The sequence below is a fragment of the Crotalus tigris genome, unplaced genomic scaffold, assembly GCF_016545835.1.
Source record: "Crotalus tigris isolate CLP2741 ecotype Arizona unplaced genomic scaffold, ASM1654583v1 scf7180000019078.1875890, whole genome shotgun sequence".
Classification (NCBI taxonomy): Eukaryota; Metazoa; Chordata; class Lepidosauria; order Squamata; family Viperidae; genus Crotalus; species Crotalus tigris.
This window is the reverse complement of record NW_024097364.1, coordinates 464,953-487,410: the sequence shown is the minus strand read 5'-3', so window position 1 is coordinate 487,410 and position 22,458 is coordinate 464,953. Positions and strand designations below refer to the sequence as shown.

General features: G+C 36.2%; 1 protein-coding gene across 6 annotated transcripts in view; it reads left to right on the top strand.

The window, feature by feature from the left end:
• BRD4 (bromodomain containing 4) overlaps positions 1-22,458 on the top strand; it is a 110,092-nt gene that overhangs the window by 67,783 nt on the left and 19,851 nt on the right. For 5 of the 6 annotated variants that reach the window (XM_039359522.1, XM_039359519.1, XM_039359521.1 and 2 more), the window contains 7 exons: positions 128-402; positions 2,971-3,333; positions 7,575-7,703; positions 8,391-8,613; positions 9,955-10,144; positions 12,653-12,954; positions 14,520-14,630. In XM_039359522.1, the coding sequence (XP_039215456.1) occupies positions 128-402; positions 2,971-3,333; positions 7,575-7,703; positions 8,391-8,613; positions 9,955-10,144; positions 12,653-12,954; positions 14,520-14,630 (1,593 nt within the window). Of the gene's footprint in view, positions 1-127; positions 403-2,970; positions 3,334-7,574; positions 7,704-8,390; positions 8,614-9,944; positions 10,145-12,652; positions 12,955-14,519; positions 14,631-22,458 lie in introns of all 6 variants that reach the window. The other variant, XM_039359517.1, reaches the window with a different exon arrangement.

The following is a 22,458-nucleotide window of genomic DNA, read 5'->3' as shown; positions in this document are numbered from 1 at the left end:
AGAAATGGTATTGGAATTCAGATACAAATATGATTTGTCAGAGTAAAAAATCTGAAATTGAAAAAGCAAAATGTCCATTTGTATTTTTAGAGACTTGATATACATACTGTCATTGACTCTCTTACAGTGACAACCAAGGCAGGAGCATCAGTGGTACAGAATGCAACTCAAGCATCATCCCCACCACAGACGCAGGCTCCACCTCAAAATTCTCAGCCAGTGCAAACAACTCATTCCTTTCCCTCTCTGACCCCTGACCTAATTGTTCAGACACCAGTAATGACAGTGGTGCCACCCCAGCCTCCTGCAGCACTGCCTCCTCCCCTCCCACCTTCAGCCTCAGCTCCTCAGCCCTCTCAGACACACACCCCGATTATCCCAACATCTGCACAACCCATGAAGGTGCGTACATTAGAACTCTGCTTCTTTTAATTGTTCACCTAAGAGAAAATCTTGCCGTAAGTCATACAAAAAATGCTCAGGCACTTTATAACTTTCCTTAAGACTGTTTCATTAAATTCTTTAACTTTGATTCTTCCGTTTTTGAAGGTTAGGAAGCAGGAATATCTTACGATGCTGCAATGCCCTGTTTCTGCAGGGCTCCCAATAACTGGCACAGTTGTATGCTGTTGGGAAATTCAATTTTTAAAAATGCTGGTCGAAGAAAATTTTTAATGAAAATATTAACTCAGCAAGACATTCGTTATTTTAGGGGCTCTAACACTGGGAAGTTATTAAGATTAATTATTATTGCGCTACCCAGATAACTAGGATGCAGAAACCCTTGGATTACAGACCCCAGCTTTACTTGCAGATTCAATCTTATAATTGCTAGAAAAAGGGTTAAAATAATATATAGTTTCTTTTAGTCAATATAACTAAAACTGAACGGTATGGATGAATAATGTGTTCCTTATTAAGGTATGAACGTTTGAATGTGCCGGCTAGAAGGATCACCAAATTTACTTGACTGAAGTTAAAATACCCTTTATTCTTAAATCTAAAGTTTTTCTAAAGTGCATTTTTGTTCAGAAAACAAAACATCTAATTTTAAGCTGCTTGAAATAAAGCAATATAGAACTGATGTAATAGATATGTAAAACATTTCAGTTTTGGAATTCCCCTTCTATTTACACATTTTAAGTTATTTGTCTTCTGTGGAATGTGAAAAATAGCATAATTTTCCCTTGCAAATCAAATAGATGCGTGTTTTTTTTTTGTTAGGTTTGTTATTTTAAAAAAGATGTTAAGTATGTTTAATATCTATTCCCACCATACCACACTTCATACAAATGTTATAAAATGGGTGCAAAACATTAGTATTGAAATAAACTCGCAGAGGGGGAAAGCAGATCAGATTAGAATTGATTAACATTACCTTCTATATTTGATACATATTTAGCACATTGATACCAACATTGGTTAGTACATTGATGCTTTTCAAGTTGTATTTGGTTTTAACTAATATTAGTAGTTACAGAGAAAGTTAAAAATGTGTGTGTTAAAAGTAATATTCTAAAATAAGTACATATCAAAAATAGCAAGAATAATTTAGTCGGAACATAACATACAACTTAAGTGACAAATATGCACTGTGAATATACAAATTGCTAGGTAAATAGAGATCAGCTGTGTACTATAGTTGTAATTTTATTTTGTCATGATTCAGCTCAGTATTCAACATGAAACTTGTTTTTCATTTCTTTCCTTTCGTAGAAGAGTAAAAGTCAAGTCTTTCCATTGTAATGACAGCAATATTGTCATTTAATTACTAAAGGTTGCTGTCTGAAATATACTTTGTAAGTCCCATTAAACAATTCAGATTTATTTCTAATAAACTTGCATAAGATTGTACTGACATTTCTTTAAAAGCAAATGTAAATGAGCATCGTAAATGTCAATCTTTTTTATTGATTAATTGAATGTTTTGGGATTTTTTTCCCCCTCATCCACTTCCTCCGGGAAATCAGAGTAGTACAGCCTCTCCTTTCATTTTTCTTTATAACAGCCTATGAAATAAACTAGATGGGGGTACAGCGACAACCCTAAACCTAGTAAGCTTCTGTGAAGAGGAAGCACTTAAAAGATGGCTCTGCTTTACCTTGGTTCAATAATCAATAATACTGCTTAAAATAAAGACTCGATAAATAGCTAAACATATCTTCTATTGGAATTAAGACTATGTTTGCTGGAAAATAACTAGTATTCCTTTCAAGATCAGTCTAAGATGTAAGGGGCTAAAATTGCAGTCTACCTAATATTGAATGATTTCTTAGAAAGAAAGGATGACAGCAGCATTTCTCCTCTGTTGTGCAAGACTAAAAATCTGCTTTGAATAATAGAAAGATCATGAAATAATGTCTGAGAAAGGCAATAAAAGGAATTGGTAGAAATAACTATTCCAGCTTCTTCCCTCAGCAAGATTTCCTATTCGTCTTTTCTTCCTTTGTCAGGGGAAGGAATCCTTCTATTCATTGAGATGAATTCCTCAAATAATAGTAATAGTATAATAGTAATAGTAGCAAGAAATTGAAAATATTCTAACTTTCTTAAGCTATTGAGTGAAGTCATGATAGAGAATTTTCACAACATTCAACTTCACTACAAGTTCTATGCCAGATTTTCTGATGATTGTTTTGTATTCCTTGTATAGTGTTTTAGATAGTTATACGTGATATCTAATTATTTTCATAAAAATGGGGTGTTTGCTTAGTTAATGAGAATTCTATGGTACATTCATTTATTTTATTTATTTTAATAGGCTTATATGCCGCTACAATTGTCAACTGATTCCAAGCGGCTTACATTCCCACCATGCATAAACAAGGTTAAGATAACAAAAATAATCAACAATTAAAAATATAGATAATAACATATTCCTATGCCAAGGAATCATAACCTCATATACACGTATACATTATGGCAAATAAAGAACAGAAGTCTACATAGAATGTCTGTTTGCTTTGGTAGACAAAAAAGGGAGTGAAGAGGAAAGCAGACACTACAACTCCTACTACAATAGACCCAGTTCATGAATCATCATCATTGCCAGCTGAACCCAAGTCTGTCAAGACAGGTCCACGAAGGGAAAGCCGACCTGTGAAACCTCCAAAGAAGGATGTTCCAGATTCTCAGCAGCATGTAGTAGAAAAAAGTAACAGTAGCAAAGCGTCAGAGCAATTAAAGTATTGTGGGGGCATCATAAAGGAGATGTTTGCTAAGAAACATGCTGCATATGCATGGCCCTTCTACAAACCTGTAGATGTGGAAGCTCTTGGACTCCATGATTATCGTGAAATCATTAAGCATCCCATGGACCTGAGTACAATTAAAGTAAGTGTGGGTGTCTTTTTTTCCAACATTCATCTGGTAATAAGTGCATAAGTTAAAAATACTACCTATGTTTGTGTACAGTTTTAAATACATGCAGGAACTAACTTACTTTTTAAATGTTTAGATTACAATATTTTGATTTCTTAGCCAATTGTGGGAATTTATAGAAATACTCAAACTAATTTTTGTTAAGGCGACAAGCAAATTTTTCAAATGGATTTTTTGTAATCTTTTTATTCATTTTTTTCATACAAAGAATAATAATTTTTCAACCAACGTGCTGTCTGAGTTTACATACGTTAATACATGTTTAATTCCTAATCCTTTTTTCTTTCCTCTAGCCAATGGTAAAATAAATTCCAGGTTTGATAATAGTCCATTTTTTCCTTTTCTTTCAGTCTCATAGTCAATCTGTCCATCTCTGCGCATTCTAGTATTTTTTAAGTTATTTCTTCCTCTGATGGTACTCCTTCATTCTTCCAATATTGTGCAAATATGATTCTTGCCGCTGTTATAACATGCAAAGTCAAATATAAGTCTTTTCTGGCATTATACCTAATTTAAAAAGTTCAGGTTTAGAATCAACATGTTCTCCTAACATCTTTTCTAACCAAGTATGTATCTTTTTCCAATAGTTCTTGTTTTATCACTTGTCCGCCAAACATGATAATATGTGTCTGACTTATGTTTACATTTCCAACATCTATCTGACATATTTTTAAACATTTTCGCTAATCTTGCTGGTGGCAAATGCCATCTATACAACATTTTATATCCAAAATTTTTCGCCCATCTTATCATTGTTTTTTTAACTTGTTCATCTTCCATTTTCAAAGTTAATAAAAAAAATTAAACATTTTCTTAATTAATTTTTCATCCCAAGTTAACAAAGTCTTATCAAATACAGTTTGTTCTTTATAAAATCCATACATTTTAACATCTTTATCATATCTAGTTTGTATTTGTAAATGTGTCCACCATGATAAGTTAATGCCCTGATTTTCCATTTTTTCATCATCATCATAATAATAATAATAAATAATTAATAATAATAATAACCAAGCCTTAAGGACAAATGCATATAAAGTCAAAACTGAGAAGACAGCAACAGACAGTAAGTGCCACCTGTTCAAAGAAGCTGAAGAAACAGTGGACCACCTGGTAAGCTGTTGCAAGAAGATCGCACAGACTGCCTACAAGCAGCGGCATGACAAAGTAGCAACAATGGTGCATTGGAAGATCTGCAAAAAATATCATTTGCCTGTAAGCAAAAACTGGTGGGATCATAAAATAGAGAAAATCATAGAAAATGGTAAAATTAAAGTGCTCTGGGACTTCAGAATTCAAACAGATAAGCACCTGCAACATAACACCCCAGACTTAACAATTGTCGATAAGAAAGACAAAAAAGTCTGCATAGTGGACGTGGCAGTGCCTGGAGACAGCAGAATAGACGAGAAAGAACTGGAGAAGATCACAAAATACAAAGACCTACAAATAGAAATAGAAAGACTATGGGAAAAGCAAGCAAGGGTAGTACCAATAGTAATAGGCGCCTTGGTGCAATCCCAAAACAACTGGAACACCACTTGAACACCATTGGCATTGAAAAATTTGCCATTAGTCAATTGCAAAAGGCGGCCTTACTAGGAACTGCTTCCATCCTGCGACGATATCTGTAATACCATCAAACATCCACATCTGCCTATCCCAGGTCCTGGGTAAGGACTCGATAGGTAGACAAAATGCCAAATCCAGTCTGAACATCTGGCTGACTGTGCGATGATCCATAATAATAATAAAGTTGGAAGGGACCTTGGAGGTCATCTAGTCCAACCTACTGCTCAGACAGGAAACCCTATACCATTTCAGACAAATGGCTGTCCAGTCCCTTCTTAAAAACTTCCAGTGTTGGAGCATTCACCGCTTCTGGAGGCAGGTTGTTCCACTGGTTAATTGTTCTAACTGTCAGGAAGTTTCTCCTTAGTTCTAGGTTGCTTCTCTCCTTGATTAGTTTCCATCCGTTGCTTCTTGTCCTGCCTTCAGGCACTTTGGAAAATAGCTTGACGAGTCTCAACATCTTTTTTACATCGTGGTGACCAAAACTGGATGCAGTATTCCAAGTGTGGCCGTACCAAGGCATGTAAAGTCGTATTAATACTTCACATGATCTTGATTCTATCCCTCTGTTAATGCAGCTTAGCACATTGTTGCCTTTTTGGCAACTGCAGCACACTGCTGGCTCATATTTAAATGATTTGTCCACTAGGACTCCGAGATCCCTCTCACAGTTACTACTATTGAGCAAGGTACCCCCTATACTATACCTGTACATTTGGTTTTTCTTGCCTAAAGTAGAACCTTACTTTTTTCACTATTGAATTTCATTTTGTTAGATAGCGCCCAGTGTTCAAGTCTGTCCAGATCCTCCTGTATCCTAAGCCTGTCTTCTGGAGTGTTGGCTATTCCTGGCAGCTTGGTGTCGTCTGCAAATTTGATGAGTTCCCCATCTATCCCCTCGTCCAAGTTGTTGATGAAGACTAGAAATCTTGTTTAGATTTTAAATATCCTTCAGAGTTTAGAATATCTCTATATGTCCAGATTTTTTCAAAGTCCACTAAATTTGAGTGTGCAAATGCTTCCATATTTGACAACCACCCTGGAATTTTCAAATATATTTTGCTTTTTATTTTTTCCTATATTATTAACGATCCATTTCTTATATAGTGATTTTGAAAATATTTTTATTTTTCCCATACCATAAAAAAGCGTGCCACCCCAATTGTAAATCATGTCCCTCCAGATATAACAACCTTTTATTTTTAAGAATTATCCATTTTTTTACCCATGTTAATACAGATGCTTGATAATATAGAACCCACTCTGGTAGGCCAAATCCCCCGTTTCCTTTAGCATCTTGTAACATTTTCATCTTAATTCTAGCTTTTTTTCCTTGCCAAATAAATTTCAAAATTAGTGAATTCAAATCTTCACCAAAAAAAAATAATTCTCCAATTTTATAAGTATTGTTTGAAATAAAAATAAGATTTTCAGTAATAAATTCATTTTCACTGTAGCAATTCTTGCTAATATTGACAATTGCAAGTTTTTCCATTTTTCCAAGTCCAGTTTTATTTGATTTAACAATTTTATATAATTGTCTTCTTTTATCATTGAACATCTTGCTGTCAACTGTATTCCCAAATATTTAACCTTTAACCTCTGTAATTCTGTTTTTTTCTGTTTTTTCCAATTTCATTTTGTTTATCTGTGAGATTTTTAACTATTACTTTAGTTTTCTCTTTGTTTATTTTCAGTCCTGCCATTTCTCCATACTGTTCTGTCTTTCCCAGTAATTTAGAAATCATCTCCAAAGGTTTTTCTAAGATGAACACCAAGTCATCAGCAAGTGCTTGCAATGTATATGTTTCAGCTTTTATTTCTAATCCTTTGATTTCTATATCTTGTCTAATATTTCTGTTTAAGACTTCCAAAGTAAAAATAAATAATAATGGAGATAATGAACATCCTTGCCTTTGTTCCTTTCCTTATCTCAAAGTTCTCAGTGTAATCTCCGTTTACAATCACTTTTGCTATTTGTTTATTGTATATCATTTTTATCATATTTACAAAATTCTGTCCAAAGTCCATTATTTGTAATTGCTGAATCATAAATTGCCAGGAAACATTATCAAATGTCTTTTGAGCGTCCAGAAATATCAGTGCCATTTGTTTCCCTGGATGTAATTCATAGTATTGTGGTCTGAATGTATAAATTCAGTTAAGTATCTTTTCAGTCTCTCAGTCAAATCTGAATCTTCTTTTGGTATTAAAGTAATATTTACTTTTATCCATGTATTTGGGAGCTTTGCCTTTTGGAAAAAACACCTTTGGGACAACCATGACCTGTATGATTGAGAATCTCCATAAACATGAAACAAAGTAGATACTTCTGTTTCTTTGTAATCTTGTGCAATATATGAACTAAAACAGGGAATCAATGGGATTATCAACAAACGGGATACCCAGTCATTTGTTAAATATCATTTGGGTTGAAAATAATTTTATTTTTATATACATTCAGAAAACATGCAGAGTATTTGCTATAGAGAATTGATAATCTTATCTTTGAAATGCCAAAATATTTTGCTCTATTTATAGGAAATAATACCTATGGTAAGTATTTTAAAATGATTTAAAATTTATTTATAATTATAGCTCTTTATTTGTTTAATCTTTAGTCCAAATTGGAAAACCGGGATTATAGAGATGCTCAGGAATTTTCAGCTGATGTCCGATTGATGTTTTCCAATTGTTACAAATATAACCCTCCAGATCATGAGGTAGTGGCCATGGCACGGAAACTACAGGTAACTAAACATTCATTTAAAACCAAGTTCTACTTTAAATGCATAAATGCACAATTTTTAATAAGTAGAGTAGAATAATTTTCAGAATAACTTAAAAATATTTTATATCTTTGGGAATTACAATTCATTTGCTATTCAATCTTTAAAATATGTATTCCAAATGTCAGGGGTAAAGGGTTTGTACCTTACTTTGTTGTTTACTGATTCCTCTCCTCAAACACCAATGAAAAGCAGAAGCAAAGCACTCACATTCTTTTGCATGATTTTTTAATTGGAATAATCATGAAAAAAATCTATTAAACTTGAATAAATATATTTTATCCAAATAAAACTGCTGGAATCCTTGAAATCCCACCCTCACTGATGTTATTATATTGCTATCATACCTCTTGCATTCCCAAGTGGCCAAATGAATAGGATAATACCCTTCACCTATCCCTTTATATAATGGGACCTCAAGATTAAGCCAATTTTGATCAGAAAGTGCCTAGATTGATAAACTGCAGGAAAGGTGATGTTTAGGATAATAATATCCCTTCAAGGAACATTTTTTTCTGAATTGATTCGGTGTTTGGAGATACCAATATCTTGTTCCTTTTGGTGCGGGCACCAGGAAAACTTTTTCAGAATAATGCTGGGATATATTTTTATAAGCATAGCATTCATATGCCCACTGTATTTTGCCAGGATGTCTTTGAAATGAAGTTTGCTAAAATGCCAGATGAACCCGAAGAACCTGTGATTCCAGCTTCCTCTCCAGTAGTAGTACAGCCACAACCCAAAGTGCCCCCACCATCGTCCAGTGACAGCAGCAGTGATAGTTCTTCTGACAGCGATAGTTCGTCAGATGATTCTGAAGAAGAGCGAGCTCAGCGGCTAGCAGAGCTCCAGGAACAGGTAAAACGTTTGTGTATCCTGCTTTTGACTCTGACTGTATCCTCTTTTCTCCAGTTACTTCCTTAATTTTAGTTTTTGGATCTGGGATCAGGTTCTCGTTTTTTTCCATAACTACTACATATGTACAGTTCTAGCCCACACCTTCCAGTTTTTAATGTTTCACTACATATATGAATAACAGACAAACAAAAGCCACTCTAGCTTACAGTTTCATACATCTAGTTATGAGCTTCTTTCCTTAGTTTTCCTTCACAAAGCTTCCTGTTGCAGAATATACTGCAGGAATCCTCATACTGGCAGGAAAAAGTACAACAAGCACTTTGGCTTTGCAACTTTATTCCTGGCCATCTTCCCCTTGCTGAGGTTGAGAATGTGATAGGGATTGTTGTGCAACAGATGAAACAATTCCAGCTTGCCTGTGAATCTCACAATCACAAGAGGAGTTGGTTGGGCCTGTGCCTGAGCCTTTTTGCATCCATCAAATTTTGATTGGGTAAGGAAAGAGATTCCAAGACAGAAGATCAATAGATAGTATTAGACTAGCAAATGTTTCTTTATTGCCTGTGCCAGTGATATAGTAGCCATTAGGCTCTCCCTTCAACATTTAAAATGTTAAGGAAAACTTTCAGTATCATAACTCATTCAGTACTACTGGAAAAGATAACGATGCCCTTAAGACAAGCTGAAGTCACTGGTGATAATATGGATATGTATACTTTGTTTTCTTGGGAACAAAACAATTCCTGCCTTCCAATCTATCATAGAAGCTTGACTCTGTTGCTTCCTGTTTCAGGAACGGCCAGCAAATTACTGCCATTTGATATTAAGCAGCATTATTGACAGTTGCTTCAATATATTCCTACTCGTGTGTGCCATCCTACACTTTTTCTCCTTTCTCTCACATGTATGCGTGCACACACTCACACACAGATTAAGAGGTGTGCATTCTTTGAAAATGATTTGGGAAAGGGGGCTTTTGATCTTACATGAACACAGCACCTGTTTGCATTTAAAGCAGCCCAAATTTTTTTCAGGTGTTTGACTGGAAATAAACGGCACTGCTTTAAAGTATGGACATTTGTGTAACACTTGAAGTTATGGAATTTTTTTCAGACTTGCATAGAGGCCTGGAAACACTCTGGCTGCTTGGTATGGGTCCAAAGCAATAGCAAATATTTTTTGAAGCATGCACAGCACTAAGGAACATATAGCTCAGGTGTTTGGGGGGAGGGGAAAACAATTAGTTGCACACCAAAGTGAGTGTGGGGTCATCACATCATAGGATGGGGTAAAACAAAACAATTTTTTTTAAAAATTGTATTGATCTGTGTGTCTGCTCCTTAGCTTAAAGCAGTGCATGAACAGTTGGCTGCCCTGTCACAGCCACAGCAGAATAAACCAAAGAAAAAAGAGAAAGACAAGAAAGAAAAGAAAAAAGAGAAGCACAAAAAGAAAGAAGAAGTAGAAGAAAATAAAAAAAATAAAGCCAAGGATCCACCAACTAAGAAGGCTAAGAAGAATAATGGCAATACCAATAGCTCAAGGTTAGTTTTCTCTTTATGTGCTTTTTAAAAAAGCTTTTATCATGAAGATGTTTTCAGAAGTATAGCAGAACTTCTATATTTTGTCTATCTAAATTCTTGGTAGAAGACACATAATTTTAAACAAGATGTGCAAAATTTTTCAGATTTAAAACACAAGCCATTTATTCTGACCTTAGCAAATGTTTCAGGCTTGGATCACTCCTGGAATATTGGTATGCTTGGTAAAGTCGGAACTGCTATTAAAATCTAGAGTTTTGGACACAGAACTTTACAAGTTTGAATATTTTGCCATACCACTGTTTCTAACCATATAATAAGTGTAACTATTATATGGTTAGAAACAATGTAATTTAAATCAGGATTCTGCCATGCATTTAACTTTAAGGTTACAAAATTATATACTGCATGCTTTCTTGGTTTTCATCTAACTGAGGTCTAAGTACAATTTTGGTTTTAGCAAATGTGTTCTCTAATATTAGAGGTCTAATTCTACATAGAACTCCAAGAAGAGTTCTCTGTAGAATTGAATATTCCTTGCTTATACTATTGAAATTTGCAAAACTGGATATTTTAATTTCTTAAGGCTTAGAATATAGTTTTAAAATGACCATTCTTTCTTTGTGAATAATGGGACTTCCTTTAAAGCTGTCTGAGTACTGCCCATAGCTTCACTTCAGATAGAAGTTCTGATTCTGCTTTTTGAGAGATAGTTTAGACTTCTATCCCTAGTCAATACAATGTATTACAATAGTGAAAAGCATCCCAAGGAGGTGCTTTGCACATATAGAACAACTTTTAAAAGAAACCATTACAGCAGCTTCATCTTTGTAAGGGTCATTCATTACATAACTTGATTCTGGCTATACCTAGTTCTGTCTACTCTCTGTGAGTCCAATTTCAAGCAGTCCTTTAGAACAGTTTTTTTTTTCTTCAAATTTCCTGTAGGCCACAGAACCTGTTAATAATAATAAAAAAAACCCTGGGACCCTCCAATCAAGAAGCAAAATTATAGTCATAGGAGGTTTTTCTACAATATTGTTGCCTTGCAGTGGACAGTCCATTCTTCAAAACGTTATTAGCAGAATAAAGATTGTCCATTGCATACCTTTGGGGATTACAGTCTCAGTTTTAGTTTAACCTCAGCAACACCAGTATCTAAAAGTTGTAATCTGGATGGGTTTATTCATGACCATTTCATTCATTGTAAAGAGATTAGATGTAATTCTTCGTCTGCCAGTTTAAGAAATGGAAATACATGCAGGAAAATTGTTGTTGTTGTTCCTTTCCATTGAGCCATCCATCTCCTAATTCATTGGTTAGAACATCACAACACAAAAGTAGGTTTTACATTGGCTTTACAAATAAATCCTAAGCTAAATACTCTTAAGTGTAAATTATTCTTCTGTGATCGTATTATTGGATAAATATGATAGTACATCCCCTGTGAATAATTTTGATCCTACTGAGAGTACATTTCTAGTGATGAAACAATTGGATCATGTATTTCAGACTGAAGTATTTCTATTATTTTAGCCTGAAGTATACAAAATGCAGGGTATTGTATAAGAAAAGTATTCTGTTCTAATTCAGGTAGCTCTCTTCATTTTTGTGCTTCTAGAAAATGGAGCTCATATTAAAGATTTAACATTTAAAGGTGGTACTTTAGCATCTCACCAAAGTTGTATGGATGAGACCAGTATTTTTAAATTGTATGTTTGATAATAGGTAGGGTGGTAAGAGGTTTTTAGAAGGAAATTATAGGAGATGACTAGGCTGAGCCTGAGGACAGGATCAAATGAATAACACAATAACAGAGTTGAAAAGGATCTTTGAGGTCTTCTAGTCCAACTCCCTGCTCAAGCAGGGGACCCTATACCATCTCACACAAATGTTTGTCCAATCTCTTCTTAAAAACCTCCAGTGTTGGAGCACCTACAACTTCTGGAGGCAAGTCATTCCACTGATTAATTGTTATCACTGTCAGGAAATTCCATCAGTTTGAAGTCACTACACTCCCACAAGAGATCCTAAGTCCATCCCCCATCCTCCCCTTCCCCCTTGAATTCCGTTGACTCTAGCGGCAATTTGCCTTGTTAGTTAGTTGTTTGGCCCCGCCCTTGGGCTTAGCCTAGTCATCTACAGGAATTTCATAAAAGGCCCTTCTGGATCTATGGCTTGAAGGATAAAAAATGGGCATAATCCTTACAACTTCAGTTCAGCTACTTTTCTGATCCACTTAAGTATATCTGTGTCAATGCTCAGAAGATATTTAAATGTGGATTGCCTCCTATATGATTTGCATTGCTGTTATAATTGCTTGTCAAAAGCTACCTAATTTTGAAAGTTAAACTTTGGATTTCTAAGATGTAGTTCATTGAAATAGACATTACCATGGCTCTTTGAATGTAGAACACAATTCTAATAAATATATTCTAGAATAACTTCTTTGTATGAAAATAGGGAATCATTTTGTTTCGTATAATAATGCTTTGTAATTGTTCTTTAAAGTAATAAGAAGGAGCCTGTGACTGTGAAGAATGCCAAGCCACCTCCAGTTTATGAGTCAGAGGAGGAGGAGAAATGTAAGCCAATGTCTTATGAAGAAAAAAGACAATTGAGCCTGGACATTAACAAGCTCCCTGGTGAAAAATTAGGCCGGGTTGTCCATATCATCCAATCAAGAGAACCCTCGCTCAAAAACTCCAATCCTGATGAGATTGAAATTGACTTTGAAACATTAAAGGCATCCACTTTGAGGGAGCTGGAGCGATATGTAACATCTTGTTTACGGAAAAAAAGGAAACCTCAAGGTATTTTTCAAGTTGAGAATATTTTTTTTCAAATAACAGTATACACTAAATCATTTTCTATGGTGCAGAGATGGAAAATATACTAATGTTAGAACATGATAAATTTATGCAAGAGTCATTCATTTTGAAATTGTACCTTTTCCAGCAAGTAATAAATTAAATTTTTCCAGAACAACATACAGGTAGTTCTTGACATATAACACTGTTGTTTAACAACAGTTGAAAGTTAGAACAGCCTTGGAAAGGCTGCTTTATGATCTGTAAAGAACTTCTGGCTATTGTAAAATGTGCACTCTCCCCCTTGCATGATCACCTGACTGCCCTCTGGATGCTTGGCAACCTGTTCACCCTTACGTTGGGTAGCCAAGTGTCCTGCAATCAGGCGATTATCATTTGCAATCTTCTCTACTGTCTTCTCCAGAAAGTCATTGAGAAACAAACAGGGAAGATTGCAAGTTACCGCCGCCTGCTGAGATGATTAGTCTCTGGGGGCTGACTGAAAGTGCTGCCTACCAGATGGAGTTCGCTCTGTTTGCCAGGTTGTGGAAACATTGCTCAGAACTTGAAGATTTGATACCATTTCTGCAGCCTGGCAGAGGTGCTCCTTTCTATGCACAGTGGATTGCTCAGCCCCTCTGCTGAGCTGCAGAAATGGGACTCAGATCCTGAAGATCCAAGCATCCATTTCTGCAGCTTGGCAAAAGGGTTCTCTTCCGCACGTGGAAGGGTGCTGGAAAATTAGCGAATGCCATTGTTCTAAAGACTAGAAATATTTTTCTAATCTTTTCTCGTAATAGTTTGGAAGCCCCTTCTCCAAACAGTGTAGTTTGGAGAAGAAGTCTTCCGACAATGGTGAGAATGGAGCCTGCCGCAGAAAAGGTGGAAGGTAAGTGGACCTGGGTATGGTGAGGTGGGGAGAGTCCTGAGCTTCCTGGACATGGTGGAATGGGGAGAGGACCTGGACTTCCCAAGTATAGTGGGGCAGAGAAAGTGCCCTCTTCCCAGTTCTCCGTTTAAGGACATGTGTGATCAGCTAATGACCAGAATGGGGAGAGCCAGATTGCAAAATAGTGGGGCATGAAAATGCTAAATTACTTGAGAATTTCAAATTTTCAAACTCCTATTCTATTCCCTTATTTCCTAAAGCAGAAGATAGCAAACTGAATTGTTCTTGTGCTTTCAAGAAAATGGAAGCATCAGAACATATTTTCTGTTCTTCTGAAATCAGTGTTTCATTAACCTAATTAAAACATAATCAATTTGTGGAAATCTTTTATGTGAAAAATAGTTCCTTGGACTATTTCTGTGTTCTTACAGACTACATCTGCCAGTGGAATGAATTTTTCTGTAACCTATCCCATAGTAACCTATATGTGAAAGATTGGGGGCCCTCTAGATTGGTTAGTAAAAAGAAGAGCTTTTGGGATAGGGGAAAATAAACAAGATGAAGTCCCACTGTATGAGCAGACACCCAAACATCTGATATTTAATAGGAATATTTCATGGCACAAGAATAGATTCTGATTATTGTCTGATCCAGTGACAATGCTATTACCTTGTTGCAGCAGAGAAAGTGGATGTAATTGCTGGTTCCTCTAAAATGAAGGGATTCTCCTCTTCAGAGTCTGAGAGCACCAGTGAGTCCAGCTCCTCCGACAGTGAAGATTCAGAAACAGGTTAGACGCAGATTATTTAAAGACTCAGTCCCATACCTGTTTCCTGTATAAATAAATGTATTTTTAGTACTGGCTTGGTCTTTTAATTTTTTGTTTTTTTGTATTTAAAGTAATATGTATGTATCTGTATGTGAAATCTTCCAGTTTGGATCAAATATGTTGAACAAGTGCCATATAATGGATATGAACTACATTATACATTGTAATTAATTTAATCTGACAGAACTTTTTTATAATTTATGCCAATACAGTTTTATATGTAATGAATTAAATTAACAAGCTAAGAGAAACAATGATTTATTACCTAAAATAACACTTTTTGTACAGAACATTAAACTAGTTTGAAAGAAAATACAAATAGATATAAGCCTGCATGTGTGTGTGTATGTGTGTATGTAAGAAAAATGACGTAGAGAACATAAGATTTTTGAGGAAAATAGGCAATTATTATTTGTATTGCCAGACAAAATCTTTATATTAACTATGAGGGGTTTTATAGGTTTCACATAATTCAAAATACAAACATTGTTTGTAAAATAACAGAGTTATACTTCTATGTGTAATTTTCTTTAATTGAAAGTTTGATATTCGCCTGATCCAAAAAAAAATCATGCAGGGTTATTTAATCCTCTCAGAGATGACAGTTTTTACAGTTTAATAAATAAGTATTTAAAATACATAAAATTCTGCACACTCTATTAATTTTGTAGATGTTTGGCATCTACAACATTTTTAAGCATTGGCCAGTTCAAGGAATAGTTGAGATTTTATCCATTAAACTACTATCCCAAATGTGATTGTGCCTTCAAGTCTGTTTTTGAGTCTTGGTGACTATCTGCGCAAGTCTCTGCAGTTTTCTTGGCAATATTCAGAAGTGGCTTGCCATTGCTTCTTTCTAGTGCTGAGTGAGAGTGACTGACCCAAGGGCACTGACTTAGTAGCTTCATTCCCAAAGTGGGACTAGAATTCAACAGTCTCCCAGTTTCTAGCCTGGTGCCTTAAACATTATACCAAACTAGTTTTTTTGAATAGACGTACTTAATTGAGTCTGAATTTTTAAAATGGAAGGCTGCTCAAGCAACCATTTTTTCCTTTACCTCTTTTTCCTTCTGTTCATTGTCTGAGAACCTTCTCCAGAAGGTTGAGGAATTGGCTGCTTTCCTGCACAATATACACTATGTCACAAAAAACAGCTGCATGAAAGGAAATTGATCTGAAATTAGTGGAATAGGTGGGATTTTGCTGTACAGTGTGCTCAATTTCTACTTTAAAAAATTAATTTGTATAATATATTGGGATTTCATGTAAGGCAGTAAGCAGCTTTATTTCTTCTTATTTATATTGCTTGTAAAAAAAAACTTACGTTGGCTTTGTGTTGGTTCATAAAAGGGAAATAATACAAATACACTTTTTAAAATTTTGTTGGCAGAAGTAATAGGGACTTGTTAGTCCAGGAATTTACAAAGGCATTTTTGATTTTAAAAATAATTTCACATATATATATATCATTCCATGTTTTTTTATTCCTCAAGCTGCCATATTTGTCAAAAACAAGTTCTTTAGAATCACAATTCTGTAATGAAGTTTTCTATGTAGCAGAGTAACAAAAATATGTACTGCTTGTATTTTTATTAATAGTGTTGACTTTGATTTATGTTTCTGCACTAGACCTCTGTTATTTATAAATTTTGAAGTCATCTTGATGAAACCCTGATACTAGACAAAGATTTCCAGCTTTTGACTAGACCTGAGACACAAATCCTTACATAGTCTACATCAGCGGTTCTCAACCTGTGAGTCGGGACCCCATTTAGGATCGAATGACCATTTCACAGGGGTCGCCAAACAACACAGTCTGCCATTTTTCCCCCTTTTCCTTAGCTGTGCTATTCCCTTTTATTCTATTGGCTTTTGAAAGCCAACAGGAATTGTCCAGGCTGTCTCTGCCCTGCTGAGCCCGCCAAAAGTCCCATTCTGCAAACGGTGCTGCAAGTTGTCTGCAGCGAAGGCGAGTTGTCTGGAAGTTTCTACCCCTCTCTGCTGAGCAACTACTAAAAATGTAAGGCCAGAGGTGGGAGGTGGGAGGCCGGCGGGCGCAGGGAGGGTTGCTGGCGCGCGTGGGGCCCGGTGGGTGCCTTACCTACCTTGGGCTGGGCCAGCTGGTGGTCAGCCTGCTCCGTCTCTGCCGCTTGTCAGCTACGCCTTGGCCGGCGCAGGGGGCAGCACCACGTATGTGCGGTGCTCCCAGGCAGGGAAAGTCCTCGACTTACGACCGGTTGGGTAGTCCTCAACTTATGACCGGTTGGGTAGTCCTCGACTTACGACCGGTTGGGGGTCGCGGCATTAAAAAGGTTGAGAACCACTGGTCTACATAGACTGGTAAAAATGAAAAATCTCATTTTAATTTTGTCTTCCTTCCAAAACAATTTTTTTTCATTAGTGGCACAAAAGATAGCTATGATGATGTGCCTTGCTTTTTCTTCTAGCGTTTATTTTTATCATAGGGGCTTTTTGTTGTTGTTTAGAAAAAGGGAGGCTATCTCTTCACTTTATTATCAGATCTTAAAGCAGGGGTCTTCAAACCTAGCCCTTTTATGACTTGTGGACTTCAACTTCCAGAATTCCTCAGCCAGGCACTCTGGCTGAGGAATTCTGGGAGTTGAAGTCAACAAGTCATAAAAGGACCAAGTTTGAAGACCCCTGTTTTAAAGCCTTGCTTAGCAATTGAGTTTTATTCATTTATTTCATAAATGACTGTAGACTGTTGATTTATCTTGTTTGTGTCATTCTTAAGGGCATTTTTATAGTATCTCCAAGTAGGTTCTTATTGTTTTTTATCAATGTGAAATTTTTTTTTACTTACTTTTAATTATTGGCTTGATATGCTTGTTCACTAGATTAGCATGCATTGTATTTTGATAAAGTGACTTAAAAAGGTTTATTCTAGAAGTGGAATGTAGAGGAAGGTAGTATTTACAGAGAGAGAGCAGCTTAAATAAAATTTTGTGCTACTTTGAGTATCTTAGCTGAAAATACATTGATCTTATGTCAGTATTGGTTTTTAATGAGATCTTTCTCTTGTTCTGTGTTTTAACTGTTCTTATTATAAGGGTACTAATGATCATTTCACACATGATCTAAGCATGTTACATGTTTTCAATGTGTAAAAACTACTAGGGTTGGATAAAATTTCATTCTAAAATGTTTTAGTACTTCATCAGACGTGTCAGGTGTAGCTTCATGTATTGAATATTTAAAAAGATACTAAACTATGCCCAATTTCACATCTCTAGATAGTCGGGCGATAAAACAGAAAGAGGATTTAATTGTTCATCCATTTCTGTTTTTTCACATAACATTGAAAGTGCATCTTGCATATATGGATGTTCAATATGTTTTGAGTCTAAATTGTCTCCAATTTGAAATGCACGATTTCAGTTGCAAAATGGTTGTTTCAATTATTTTGGGAGTGTTTTGAGCTTGAAAAAATATACTAAGTGGTGTTGTTTGAAGTTTGAAAGTCTCCAAAAATAATCGAACCAGTTTGAATACAAGATGTTTTGTTTATCAGCGGTTTATAGACTCTGAGCTTGTCAGCTGCAAAACTGACAGCCCAGACATGCAAATGCAAGTAGATTAATAGATATCACTGAGATGAGAAGGTAATGGTATTACGTGTACCTTTAGCATATAGACATGCTGGATACATACCACGGAAAATGTCTTCGGACAATGCTGACTCCCTTGGCATTGCACCCTAGAGTCGGATACGACTGGACAGGGCAATCTTTACCTGTACCTTTTTTATTTTAAATTAGTAATATTCAGTTAGAACTTAAATAATGAAGTTTGACTAATTAAATAATACGATGATGCACTTTTATATTTACCTGTATTGCATACCTGCTTGAATATAGTTAGTCCTTGACTTTTGACCATTCGTTCAGCGACCATTCAAAATTATGAAAGTGCTGAATGAAGGGACTTACGACTGGTTCCCAAACAGCAATGCCACTGTTGTCATCCAAATTCAGGCATTTGGCAGCCTGTGCACACTTACGCCTGCAGGATTGTTTAAGTTCTCTTCAGCCGCCTATCTCCCTACCTCCCACCCCATCTATGTCCTTTTGGCTCTCTGCATTATGCAGCTTCTGTAGCCCTAGCTGACCTTCACCACCTGCCTTCCCTTGCTGGTCAAGCCTGCCCAGCCTGACCCTTTGCAAGGCAGCTGCTGACCACATGAGACTTTCTTCCCCAATTTGTGCACAATGCTCTCCTTGTCAAACTTGTGGAAAATGGCCTCACGTGACCAGCAGCTGCTGGGAACGCCTCATCAGCAGCTGAAGAAAGGTCAGGTGGGGCAGCAGAGTGCAGGGGAGCAGGAGCCATGGAATGTCACGTGGCAGCTAGGACAGCTGCAGCTGTGGCTTCCCAGGGTGGCCAGAAGTGGGTCACGCTAGGACTGGACTTCACGCTGCACCCAGGCTTCTCGCAGCCCCAGAGCCATGGCACACCAAGAAGTCCCTTTGTGTTGGGATAGGGCTGAGCTGTTTGTGTGAAGGGTTTTACACTACGCTGAGGCTCAGAGCTCCTTTCAACCCAGAATCCAGCTTCCGGCTCAACAGCATGGTTTTTAGGGGCTTCTCAGTGTGCCAGACATATGGTGCGCCAAGAAGCCCCTTTACGCCATGCTGCTGGGCAGGGCTGGGGTTGGGCTTTGCACTATGGCTCAGGGGTTCTTTCAGCCCCAGAGCTACAGGCCTGGTCCAGCAGCTTGGCAGAAAGAGGCTTCTTGAAGCGCCACAACTCTGGGCCAACAAGAAAAGCCCCTGAGCCGCAGCACAAAGCCCAGCCCCAGAGCTGCAGCGTGCCAAGAAGCCCCTGCGTGCTGTGCTGTTGGGCCAGGCTGAGGCAGCTGAGGTTTCCAATGGCAGCTGTAGTTTTGTTGCAGCTCAGGGGTTTCTTGAAACCCTGGAACCGTAATGCTCCAAGAAGCTACAGCATATTCTTTTCCTGGCCTCCCTGCATTTGTACACCTGCGTGTGTGTGTCCCAGCTTTCCTGAGCTCATGTAGGCAGCCTCCAAATTCCTTCCCTTGGACTCCCTCCACTTCTCACTTAACGACCTGCACATCTGGAGTTAGGATAGAAACTGGGACCGTCAGGATTGCCGTCGCTAAGTAATGCAGTCATGCAACATTGTGCTTTGCAACGGCATTGCTTAGCAACCAAAATTCTGGTCCCAATTGATCCTAAAGTCGATGACTACCTATAGGAGCTAAGATTTTTTTTACCTTTGATTTGCGTGGAATATAGATTGCACCAGAAGCGGGTAACTATAAGTCTTTCACAGCTTTTTCAGACTGCAATTTATCGTGACTTAGTAAGGAGAAGAATCAGTTGTGAACTCGTATATACAATGTCAGATGAGTAAATGAGGCTGTACTTTACTGCATTGTGGTTTATATTCTTGCATAATCTCCCATCATGAAGAAGAAAGTTCACGTCCTGGCCTTGACTATAACTAGCTCCTATTTTTGTTTGGATGGAACTTAGGCTTTTTTGAAAAGCTATGGTGGTTTTTCTCAAATTCTCTTTTACTCCTGAAATCTGTATCATAACTTAGTACATTGCATTCACTGAGGAACATTTTCATTGAAATATGATTCAACTGTGAAATTTTAAATAATGACTAGAGATCCAAGAGCTGGCTGGCTTTTTGCACAGGGCTAGGCAGCCTATTACAATGTGCACTACCAAATGTTGCCTTTGCTTTAATGTATGAGGAACAAACTGTATATTTTAAAAAAGGATCTTAGCAACTCGCTTCTGATGTATATAAAATGCATGTCTTTTATCTGACATAATTTAGTGCTTAATCTGTTACTCTTTTGTTTACTGTATCTATATCGGAATTTATATTATTACATATTAATTACTTCTGACCTAAGGGGAAAAAATAGACTAAACCTTTATCCTGATTAAGAATTATCCAGACCAATGGAGACTTTTGCAGAAATTTTAGCCCCCCCTTCCCTTTGTGTGTGTGTGTGTGTGTGTGTGTGTGTGTGTGTGTAACTTTATTGCTATATATAAAAGCTGCTTTTATTGTTATATGGGAAAACTGTTTTAACAAAAATTCCTTCCAAGTTTAAAAGCAGTAAACTCAGTAATCAGACATGAAAGATAAAGAAAAGTTACATTGGAAAATAACATTGCTACCAGGATATGCCAATAATTGTGGAAAATCACATAAAGATAGCTGTGGTTAGAATGTTATATTGTTAGAAATGTTAGAAGCACTTAGTGAATTATCTACAAAATTTTGGTATAGCATTAAATATATTTCTAAACAGGTATTTTTTTTAAAAAAAACCACAATGAGTTTTCATGCTACAATACAACTTTATAACTGTTCCTTAAAATGAATCTGTGATATACATCAATACTCATTATGGAAGAATGTGGCTGCCCTTTTTCTATACACCCAAATAAACGTGTAAGAGAAATCTGAATATTAAGTTCCATATTTAATGATGGCTCAGAGCAGAATTATACAGTAAGCTCGACAGTCAGTGACAAGGAATAATATATGAATTGATCTTATCCCAATTTTCAGGGGTTTAGTGAGTTACATATCTACTAATAATAAATTTTGAGATTAGAAAGAGCAGTAACTATATTCTTCCAGTTTCAAGGAAACACAGAACTCCCAAACAAATTAGTCATTCAAAAACCCAGATATTGATACTCTGAATCCGTCATAAAAAATATAGTTTACTTCAGAAGGTTATTTACAAACAAAAATATGTATTTTGGGGATTTAAAATAAATGTCTTTATTAATATTGTTAATTTTTTTCTCCATTTGCATTTGTTCCTACCATTTGTTTTTAATTTTTTATTAAGGGATGGGATAAAAATTGACCTTTTTTGATTGGAATGTATAAATTGCATGTTTAAGTAAAGATGTAATTCCTCTTTCCCTTGACTGTTCAAAATGCATTAATCATGAATTGAGTATCTGCTGTCATTGTACAGTTACTATATTTTTGTTTGAATAATAAAAATAAAGAATTTATTTTTGCTGGAAAAAATGTACCTACTTTTTCTATGATAATTAACATTGTAATAACACTTAATTTTGACATTTGAAAATGAATATTCATGTCCTCCCTTTTTTTAAAAAAAAAGACACTAGTTTCTTTAGTAGTTCAGCAGGGAAATAAACTTTTTAAACATCACATCATAAATATTCTATTGTGTGATTACCAAATAGGAATTCAAAATTTTATTTTCCTTGTTTGAAGTGTGCAGGAAAAACAAGGCTTGGATCATCCTCCCTGTTTATGTGTAGAGAGTACTTCTGCACAGACTGTCCAGGGAGGACTATTTTTATGCCACCTGGAAAGGCATTTCCGAAAGATCTTCAGTCTTGGTAGGTGCCTTATGAGTAATAGTTAGGCAGCTGGTAGAAGGATTCAATTATATAAACAGAAGCAGCTATACACTACTTTCAGGCCAACCCATTTAAAAATGGGTTCTTAAAGTCTGGCAAACATGAGATTCTTGAATCACTTAGTGAGAGGTATTCAATAATGTTAATTAAGAATTACTTTAAAGCTGAGATTAAGCAGATTTTAAGATTTCTGAAATGTTCGTTACTACTTTGTCTAAACTACTGTGGTAGAGGTACTCCTCAACTTACAACCATTCATTTAGTAACTATTTGAAGTTACAATGGCACTGAAAAAAAGCGATTTAAAACCCCTTTTCACTCTTACTACCATTGTAGCATTCCCCAAGGTCATGTGATCAAAATTTGGGTGC